Here is a 10,573-nt window from a genome sequence, read left to right on the forward strand (position 1 = left end):
CCGAGCTCTGAAATTGAATAGGAGTGTTTTCGAAACCACAGCTGACACAAAGTTATCTACATTCGATTAATGCTTCCACGTTTAAAATATTATTTAAAAAAAAAAAAATAAAAAATATTAAAAAAAAAGTGTGTTGTTCAGCACAGACGTTCATCCAGAGCCTTTTTTTTTTTTTTTTGGCTGCTTATGGTTGTGGAGGCATCCCTGTATCCCTGTGCCCACCAGGCATGCAGCCAGAGGAGAAGGCATGGGAGAAAACTAGAGCTCTGCTGCTCCTCTCCGCCCTGCTCCCTGCACTGGCCGTGCTGTTGATAGCTGGGCTCAGGGATGCTGCTGCCTCTGAGGGTAAAAGGGAGCCGGTGCTTCGGTGGCTAATTGCCAAGGCACGCTGTTAATGAGCGCTGAGGAGTCCATCAGGCTGCGCGGAGCCCCAGGGCTGTCAGCATCAGAGGAGGATGTGTCGGGGAGCTGCAGCCCCTCCTGCTGAGCGGCTGTTCCGAACGTCCTTTGCTCTATGCAGGCCGCTGAGGTTCCCGAACCTGCGCTGGTATCACGCAGCGGAGCCCGGCGCTGCTTCGCTCCCTGGTGCCGAATAACAACGTTGTAACCGCCAACTAATTAACAAAGCGGAATTGGCCTGCGCTCCTCCTCCCAGCGCTCAGACACCCGCTCTGTGAGAGCGCTTTCTTCCGCATCAACCACGGGTGTGCTCCCCCCCCTCGGAACGTCCCTAGGGCGGAACCTTCGCGCAGGGCCGCCGCGTGCCCCGGGCCCGGCGCTGCTGACCGCTCTGCTCAGGGGGAGCGCGTTGGCGACGGACCGGGAGGGGGACAGCGTGCAGGGAGCGCAGGCGGGATGGGCACGGCGGCGGCCGAGAGGTTCCTGAAGCAAGCCAGGTAGCGGGATGCGGGGCGGCTCGGGGTGTGCGGGGGCCGGGTCCTCGCGTCCTCGCGTCCTCACGTCCTCTCGTCCCTCGCAGGGAGGTGCAGGAGGACGAGCTGAGCAGGTTCGCCGCCCGCGTCGCTGCCCAGCTGCAGGGCCCGGAGCCGGGCGCCGAGGCCGCGGACTGCCTGCAGCGGCTGCACCTCGTCCTGGCCGCCAGCAAAAGCCCCCGTCGGTGAGTGCCGGCTGGGTGAAGGCAAAGCGTGCGTTGTTTGAGCCGAGAAGGTGGGAGGGGAGGGCTGGAGCTTTGAGGGAGCGCTCCTTTTTGTAAACAGTGCGTTCGGCGTAAGAGTTAAAGCCCTGTTTGCGCCGTTTTCCCCTTGCAGAGGGCCACCGTCCCTTCTCAGCGAGTGTAGCGGGCGCCGTGTCACAAGCCGTGCGAAGGGACGGAATTCGGATGATAATTAAGGCGTTAATCAGGGTCGCTGTGAAGCGAGATGATGCCAGCGGCACAGACGTGCAGGCTGTGGGCACGCAGCTCCGCTCCTAACGCTTTGCTGACCCCGCAGGCTGGATGCTCAACTCGTGGAGCTGCTGCAGGCCGTGCTGTGCTCAGCCAAGTGCCCCGAGCAGATCCAGCTGCTGTGCGCTGCCCTCCTGAGAGAGATGGCACCCTGCGATGGGCTGCGCCTCTCCTGCCATAGGATCCATGACACAAAGCTGCTGAGCCTGGTCTCCTCCGTCCTGCTGGCCCAGGTGAGCAGCCTCACAAGGCGGGTGTCCCCTTGTTAATATGGATTTGTTTTCTGATTCTTCTCTGTGTTTGTTGAGCTCATGGGGAGTGAAAATCAGCTGGTGATATCCAGGAGAAAACAGAGTTATTTCCCTGTCTGTTCAAGGAATGTTATTAGTCTGTTTTGTGTAAGAAAAACTGGGAACTTTTTAAATACAAATTTGGATGCTGATTCAAAGACCTGGATTCTCCACGGAGAAGGAAACATGAGAACTCACTTTTTTGTGTTCCATCCACGTTGATTGCTCTCTGAGAAATAAACTGGAAACCTCACCTTGCTTTTTTCCTTCTCCCGTTGCTTCTCTTACATGTGCCTGCTAAAGATAAAGCATTTTTCTTAATCCATCTGAAGTTTTTCACTTTGAGTCTCACTGTACGCTCAGCAATGTCTCCTACATTTTTGTTTTGCACTTCTACAGGATAAAAACGTAGCTTGTGTTTTAATTTTTCTTAGATTCTAACTAAAACTAGAAAGAGGTTTTCCTAATTCTTTACACTACTAAAACATGCTGCATTTTAGCTGTTTCAGAATCACTTCTGTGGCTAAAAATGGAGCAGTGAGTGGCAGCCCCTGCCATGAACGCAGCCAGCCCTGCTTAGGCAGAACCTTTAAAAATATGGTCTGTATTTGTTGCTGTTTTGGATGGAAATTGTCTTTCTTCTCTCTGCCTACCTGCCTGTCCCCCTTGGCTCTGTAAAACTGATGTTCTTCTGATAAAGCTTTTGGCTTACCAGAAGGCACAGCCTCTGGGGTTGCATTAGGAGCTGGAAACCTGCCATTGATTTTAGTCCAGCCAGATTTTCCTCTGAGCAGCAGGAGGAAACACATCAGTAATGCACATAAGCAGCACCGTTGTTTGCAGTAGGCAGCAGCGACGTATCTGTGGGACAGGATGAGGGTCTCTCTCCTTTTTCCTTCACCGTAAGGATCCCCAAACTTTAAGCTTCCTTTTTAACAGGGTCTTTCTTTCCTTTGATCAGTTTGCCCCCATCTGTTTGCTAGAGGAGCACAGAAAGTAACCAGTCGTGGGTGAGGTTCTAATATGACGTTTCTCATTGGAAACTTGCCTGTTGTTTCCTAATTGCTTCCAGCTATCAGGTACAAACTGACATTAGATGGAGACTGTCAGAAATTAATATTTGTTCACCACCTTCAACAAACAGCTGTCCAGGACCCCAAGCAGCAGAGAAGGTTTAGTTCTTGTTGGCATGATAATGCTCATGAGGAAGGAAAATCTCTCCAAAGGCTGCATCCACCTGTTATTGTTAAAAAGAAAATATTTTGGACAGAAGGGTTTCTTGGCATCTCAGAACCACAGCTGTAAGGCTTTATTTTCCTCACTGTCAGGGTATGGACTAAGCAGAGAGTCCTCTAACATGTTGCAACGCTCCATTTTCTGTTCATAAATTTCTTATTTAGCAGCTAGAAAGCTGACCACAAGGGGAGCAGTTAATGCTTGTACTTGCTGCTCTGGAATTGATGGATCAAAGTAGTGTTTAATTTGAGGACAGCCACTGCAACTTTTGATTCCCACCTCAGTTGATGTTTGTCCACAAACATGTTGCTCCATCAAAGAACTTTCCCCTCCTGAGATCTATGAATTCACATTGCTGAAGAACTGTGTAAGACATGGTAAAATAACCTGTGCTGTGAGTTGTTTCTGTCCTTGACATTGGAATCGATGCCTGGTGGAGGAGTTTTGTGTGGTATTGGTCTGTAGTGCTGTTAAGAGATTATCTGCCTGGCTTTACCTCTGCTTTATTTTGAAGGGAGAAGAGAAGGCTGCAGTGTCTGCTGTGGGACAGCGTGTTGTGAAGGCCCTGGAAGGAAGATTGCCTGAGGGTCAGAGCTCTCGGTATCTTCTTCCCATCCTCTCAAATGTCGTCAGCCTGTCACCAGAAGCTCTAACTGAAGGTAAGTGTGTAGGAGACCTGGGATTACCATCTGGCTTTGATCTGCATAGTGATCAGAGAGGTCCTTGAAGACTTTGGATGGGAGAAGGACTTGGAAAGTGTTCTTAAAAGTGACATCTCCACCACAAGGAAAGTGAGCTTGGGTGAGGTACATTGTGCCACTTAAAGAACAGATTGGGCCATCAGCTGCTTGGGCTCCTTCCAGGGGACAGAGTTCAGTACAGATTTGTATCAAATTAACACATCCCTTAGCTTAGGTATGGGTCTTTAGATGCAGTGGAATGTGAAACTGCAGATATTCTGAAGAGTATTGGGCAAAGAGAAATAGAAAGACAGCTGAAGAGCAGTAGAGGTGTGCTGCAGAGACTGCTTCTCTGATCTAGCTGTGAGCTTGTGATTTTCTTTGTACAGAGCAGATCAATGTAGTCAGCAAGAAGATGGCTGACTGGCTGAGGTATGCAAGTACTCAGCAAGGAGTCGCTCAGCCCTCTGGAGGCTTCTTCTCCAATCCCAGAACCAGACAGGTCAGTGTTGAATTGCTGTGGTTATCTCACAGGGGTGTTTGCTTGTCAGCAGCCTGCTGTTATAATCAACTTCTGATAAATCTGGAAGTGCTGCTCTCTTTGGTCACTTTCTTGGGGAATATGTAGACAAAAGGCATAAGAAATCAAAGTAAGGGTATTTGTAGCTTCAAAATTTAGGAGTCCTGCTGTAGAGAAGGAACTTATGAAATAGTTTTTGGGTGAGAATCATTAGTTGGCCACGTACCTTGGAGTAAAAGCCTTGTGAGTGGGAGGGAAAAGTTAGAGGTATTTCAGGTGGGGAGGAGGATGCAATGCTGCTGGCTTCTCTGGCTGTAGAAGACTGCCCCACTGCAGTGCACAGTGCATGCAAACAAGGACTGCTGGTCTCCACGGGCTCAGGGGAGTTTTCCTTGCCCTCTCACCTCACCTGTCTTTGGGGGCCTTACCTGCTGCATCTTTCCTCCCAGCCTGGCCCTGTCACAGAGGTGGATGGTGCCATTGCCACAGACTTCTTCACGGTGCTTTCGCTGGGTCAGCACTACACAGAGGATCAGTGGCTCAACATGCAAACCTTCTCCATGCTGCAGAAATGGCTGCTGTGCTATGGGGGCAAGGAGATGAACACACCAAATTCAGGTTTGAATCAAAGGGCTGCAGACAAGGGTGGGTTTGCACCCCCCAAGTGGTAGATGTGTTCTGACTTCATGAGGTGGCTGTGCCAGAAATCCAGCAAGCGGCCGGAGGGTGGGCAAGAATTTAGAGCTCTTGGACTAAGACAAAACCTCCTGGCTGATGCTTTCTGACACTTCTGCAAGGATTTATTCATTCAGTGTTCCCTGGTTTCAGGCAAAATGCCACGTGTCCCTGAGGAAGAGGATGTAGGTTGTGGGAGATGGCATTTCCTTAGTATTCCTGTGTGACTGCCTTCTTCCCAGCCTTCTTTACTTCGCAGTGTGCCTGGGGACAGACCCCTCCCCCTCTGTTGCTCAGCAGCAAGTGGGCTGCAATGCCTGTGATGCGAGCTGATACGTGATAACCTTTATTCTCTAGGTGACAAATCAGAAATGGACAGGTCTGTTATGTCTGTGGTCTCGACTTCATCCACGTCGAGTCGCCTGCTTCCCCCAAGGGAGCGTCTGCGGGAGAAAGCTTTTGAGTACTGCCAGCGGCTGATGGAGCAGAGCAATCGCCGTGAGTCCTGCCATGAGCCCTCCTTGTAGTGTTCTTGAAAATGCTTCTGCTTTGCTGCTTCTTTGGGCTGAGGTCTCACTCCCTGGCATCCACAATGAGGCTGGAGGCACAGGACTGGCTGCAGCTGCCGGTGTTTGTCTTGTACGCCTTAAGCCTGCCTCCTGACTTTGATTTGTAGGGATGCTGTGGAGTGTGATTCTTACTAGCCTGGAATTTGGATCAGTATGTGTTCCCACCTGTCCTGAAATCTGGACTAGTGCTCATACTGACAGCCTAACATTCCTGTTTGGACTCCAGATTTAACTTATGCACATTTCTCTGGCAGAGGCCCTGAAGAAAGCTGATGGAGACCTGCAGAAAGCTGTAAGTACACGGGGATGGGGCTGAAGCTCTCAGTGCTGTGACTTCCTCCCACTGTGATCTGGCTCTCTGCCCTTCTGCAGTGTCTCATTGAGGCAGTGACAATCATGGACATCATCTGCAAACAGGACTCCTCCTATGTGTACCGTGCAGCATCCTTCCTGAAGATCTTGCATGGCAGGATCAGCGGGGATGCCACTTATGCCAGGGCACTGCTGCCCATTGCCCAGTTCTTCCTAAATCATGGTAAGTCATCCTCCACAAATTAGTCTGGCATACTCACAGCACAGCTTTTGTCCTGGCAGTTTGCTGGCTGCTGGAGTTTATAATTCAGCCTTGGCTGTACTCCAGGATTCATGATCCCACTCCTGGAGAGTCAGAAGCTGGGCTGTCCTGTGTTTTGTAGAAAAACACACCCAGATTTAGTTTTTGCATATCCCTTGGAGCCCCTGTTGACAGGACTGCTGGGTGAGCTGTGCTCAGGAATGTGCTGTATCCTCCCAGGCGAGATGGCTGCTGCGGACTCTGATGCAATCTACAAGCACTTATTCACTGATATCCCAGCTCAGCTCTTCCACAACTCATCTCTGGCTTTTGAATTTGTCCTGTTCTGCAAGGACAACAGCCGGCTCTTCACTGAGACCTCCAGCATATTCAGGCAGAGTTTCCCAAATCTCTTCAAGGTACATCTTGCCGGAGCAGCACAGGAGACAGCCTGCTGTGCTTCTTTTCTATGCCTCCAAATCCTTGCTTTCAGCACACCCCACAGCCCACCATTATACTTCTGTGGCAGGGCACAGGCAAGAGGGATGGGTAAGAAAGACTTAGAAAATAGTGAGTTTGAGGTGGAAAGAGGGTTCTGGGTGTGATTAGCTCTACCAGGAGAGGGGAGTGTGGGTTGGTATTACGTCAGTGCGTAGTGCAGGGTGCACAGTTAGAACACAGCAGTTTGGCTTTGGGAAACTTGAAACATTTCAACTTGCTCACCATTAAATCAGCTTCTAAGTGGGTGTGTTGAGCCACCAGCAGCCTCCCCAGTTCTTGGCTGAACTCTTAGTCTTTGTTTCTGCTTTTCAGAAGTGACTTTCCATTCCTGATCCCTTTTGGTCACAGTGTGAGAATTGTCTTGGCCATGTGGTGGAACCCTGGGGATAGTGCAGCAGTCTGTACTGCTTTCTTACAGTTTCTGGCATGGAACAGCCCACCCCTTATTGCTGAGTTTGTGGATATTCTTCCATTTCTGCTGGATGCGGGAACAGCCATTGAGATTTTCCATTTGTTGCTTGACCTACCCTGTCTGACAGCAGCTCTGGATGTGCAGATGAGGTAATGCTAACTGCCCTTCGTCTCACTTGCTTATCAGGGTTTTGATGTTGACTACACGCTTCCCTGAGCTTCAGCTGCCCTCTGGCTGCTGCTGTCGGAGTGAGAGGCTGCAGTCAGGTTAGCACAAAGCTGCACAGACATCAGCCTAATTTTCCTGGTAATGTGATGTGCACAGAAAGAGAGCTGTTACACCTCACTACTGGACTGTCTTTGAAGCTCAGAGTTGTTGTCATTTCATCACCTGCATACAGATCCAAACTATTGCCTTGTGCTGGAGTGTCTGCCATCAGCCACTGCCTCCACAGAGACGTGGACTAGTGGGTCATCCCTCCCTTCCCTGCTCTTGCTCCCCTTTGCTGGCTGTGTTTTGGAAGCAGACAGAAGTTTTTTCCCAAACTGGGAAAAAGGGGACTGGAAGAGTGTCCAGGGAGATGGGAAAGCATTGGAGCTGGCTGTACTCACTGCTGTACTCTGCTCTTCCTTTTGTTCTCTGACATTAGCAGCTCTTTTTGGAGCGCTCAGAAAAGGAAGCCATCCTAGATACAAGAAGTTGATTGAGGTCTGTTTCTCACCACTTCAGGCATTCTGGTTCTCTGGCTTTCAGGGCACTTGGGTTAGACCAAGTTAATGTCCCTGTTTCAGCAGCAAATGTGTTACTCCATTGCTCAGGATTCCAGCCGTAGCCTGGCCCATTCTCACAATTCAGCACATTCTGTGTGTCCCTCCTTCTAGGTCTTCCTCTCTCCCATCTGCTGAGAGGGCTGCCTGTGATCCTGCTGTGAAGCCAGCTGCCTGCCTGGAGGCCTTTCGCAATCCCCTCTACAGGAGTGCATTCCAGTACCTTCTCCGTGTCGAATCTGTTTCTGAAGACTTCCAGGAGAGGTAGGAAGACTTGCTTTAGGAGACTGCCATGAGGGTTTGATTCGGCCTGCCAAGTCTGGGAGGCAGCACTGGGATTGCTAGGAAAGGCATAGCTGCGTTCACCTGGGCTGAGGTGGGCTTGACCTTCCCTCCCTGCATGAGTTCTGCCAAGTGCTCTAAGGCTCTGTGGGCTGTAGGGGAGGGAAGACAAGGGAGTAGTTGGGAGCACACTTTTATCAGTAACTTCTTTACTGCCTGCAGGCTGATTCCACTCCGACAGCTGCTGGGATCCCTGGCCAGCAGCCCAAGGGTCATGCAGTGTGCAGACACTGTCCCTGTCTTGCTGGAGCTCTTTTTCAGTGTGGTGGCTGAGGTAAGTGCTTTTTGGGCAGTTTGACTTCCACACGTCCTGCGGGGATTTCTTGTTAGGTGAAGAACAATCACAGCAAGGAGTGTTAACACAGTGCAACTTCAGCAGAAGGGTATATGAAGTGAGAGAATGGGGTGGTCCAGTACTGGCAGAGAGCTGCACTGAGCTGCCTGCTTCATCCAAAGAAGGAAGAAAGCTCCGTGGTGCAGTATCAGTGTTCACAATTGTTTTCCCAGGCAGCTGTGAGTGAGTGCAAGACAAGTGCCTGGTACCAGCTTTATGCACTGCTCTGCTGCTGTACCAGGCAGTCTCTGTGCTGGCATAGTCCTCTCTGGCTGATCAATTTGAGTTTTGGTTGCTGGAAGTCACCAGTGTTGCTGAAGCAGAGGTTGTTTCTCAGTTTGCAGATGCATCTCTGATAAACCAGCTGGTGGTGCTGGTGCTGCAGAGAAGCGACCAGCTCTACGAGATCCCAGCGTTTAAAGATGACGTGCATAGGTGAGACAGAACAGAAGGCCTGGCCAAGCTCTCAGCCCTTCTGCTGCCTGCAGCCTGGCTTCCCAGGACAGCACAGCAGCTGTTGTAGTTGTGACCTTCCCGAGCGTGCAGCTGCTGTGCTAGTAGTTGGATGCTGCCAGCACCTCCTCGGTTTGGTGACAAGTGCCTTGGCTGTGGTCTGAGCTCTCTCCATCTCTCCTGCAGGGTGCTGAGCTCACAGCTGGTGATGCTCTGCAAGCTGCGCCCTGCGCTCGTTGTGGAACTGTCCAAAGAGCTGCTGGAGTTCTCAGGAACCGTCAGCAACGTCCAGAACAAGGAGCCCATCTTCACCCACGTGGTAAGCGGGGCCTGCCTGCTTCTGCCAAGTGTGTCCCGGCTGCAGTGCCATCTGTTGGTCAGCTTCTCTTTCCTCCTTTATCCCGTCTTAGCATGACATCATCTGATTTGCCATTGCCTAAACTGCGATAAGATCCCCTTTCCTTCTGGTTGCCCTGAGTACATCTGCCTTTGTTTCAGGTCTGGGCTATTGGAGAGTACATGTCTGTGTCCTATGACAAGCGCTGCACTGTGGAACAGATCAACCGCTTCTTTGAGGCTCTGGAGGCTGTGCTGTTTGAAGTCACCCAGGTCCGACCACAGGCCAGTGTCCCCAGCTGTGCACCCCGTGCCATCGCTGTCCTTATGACTGCCTTGACCAAGCTGGCAGCTCGCAGCCAGGACTTGATCCCCAGGTAAGGACTGATGGCAGGCAAGGGCAAAATGGCAGAAACTTGCAGATCTGATGGATCCAAACACAGATGTTTGCAGTGTTAGATGATGATACTTGGCAACTGAGGGAACCTGGAAGTGAAAGAGAACAGAGGAAGCAAACTGTAGGGAGGCAGCTTGAGGAAGTGGGCTTCATCTGCTGACAAACTCTCTGTGCATCAGGGCAAAGGACAATTGGCGTCTGGTGTTTGCTTGCAACAGTCTTCTGTGGCCCACATGATTGCATAGTGACCCTGCCGGGTGCGAGGCTCTACCAGCTGAAGTTTGTGTCGTTCTCTCCTGCAGGGTGTCCTTGTTCCTGTCCAAGATGAGGACGTTTGTGCAGAGCCCTGCTGTCACCTCTGTGTACTGCGAGGAGGACCGTGAGGAGATCCTTACCCGGGCAACCGAGCTCATGAACCTCCTAAAAATGCCAAGTGTGGCTCAGTTTGTGTTCACACCATCTGTGGACGTGGCCTGCACACGGTTTCAGAAGGAGGTGTATGACACCCTGCCTTCTGCTCTGAGGATAGTGACCCGTCTCCTAGAGCCAGCTCCTGGCTTTGTGCCGGGGTGAGGGTGTGGGGTTTGTGGGAGGCTCCAGCTTCTACTGTAACTGATCTGACACAGCCAGCACTCAAGGCTGAGTGCTCTGAACTGGAAACGAGGAACAAATGATTATGAACGAAACAGAAAACAGGAATAAGTAGAGCTGAGGCTGCTCTTTGGATTGCAGCCTGTTTCTGTGCATCTCTCTGGTAGCATCTGTTGCTTTTTCTACCTCCTATTCCTGTCCTACCTCTTCCGGGCCAGTATGGATTGAAAATAAGTGGGTTTGTGTGAATGAGTGAGTGAGTGCCTGCATTACCACCCTGCCAGCCCATCACGTCCCTTTGTTGACATGCATCCTCTTCCCTCCTTTCCCCTGGCTGCACCCTGGCTACACACGTGATTCCCATCACCTCTGCTTGCCAAGCAAAGTCCTTTCTGAGGCAGAGAAAGCAGAAGTGGCTCCATTAAATTTGTTGTGAGCCTTCACTGCTCTTTTGTCTTACTTTCACAGCAAACACATTGAGATCTGAGGGACATTTACCAGACAGGAGCCTA

General features: G+C 51.0%; 1 protein-coding gene across 2 annotated transcripts; it reads left to right on the plus strand.

The window, feature by feature from the left end:
- Positions 1-812: 812 nt before the first annotated feature.
- On the plus strand, positions 813-10,504 carry AP5Z1 (adaptor related protein complex 5 subunit zeta 1). Of its 2 annotated transcripts, XM_042864335.1 has the most exons (17): positions 813-896; positions 980-1,117; positions 1,452-1,638; positions 3,446-3,590; positions 4,001-4,113; positions 4,581-4,749; positions 5,164-5,304; positions 5,630-5,667; positions 5,748-5,910; positions 6,169-6,347; positions 6,848-6,990; positions 7,723-7,872; positions 8,113-8,224; positions 8,622-8,719; positions 8,924-9,056; positions 9,236-9,450; positions 9,773-10,504. In XM_042864335.1, exons 1-17 carry the CDS (start codon positions 856-858, stop codon positions 10,041-10,043), a joined length of 2,436 nt encoding a protein of 811 aa, XP_042720269.1. In that variant the 5' UTR covers positions 813-855; the 3' UTR covers positions 10,044-10,504. The 2 variants fall into 2 exon arrangements, with proteins under 2 accessions (XP_042720269.1, XP_042720270.1); XM_042864336.1 differs by lacking the exon at positions 813-896 and having other exon boundaries at positions 1,063-1,117; positions 1,269-1,638.
- Positions 10,505-10,573: the final 69 nt, after the last annotated feature.

Source organism: Lagopus leucura, unplaced genomic scaffold (assembly GCF_019238085.1).
Source record: "Lagopus leucura isolate 7727_CA_CO unplaced genomic scaffold, USGS_WTPT01 Super-Scaffold_760, whole genome shotgun sequence".
Classification (NCBI taxonomy): Eukaryota; Metazoa; Chordata; class Aves; order Galliformes; family Phasianidae; genus Lagopus; species Lagopus leucura.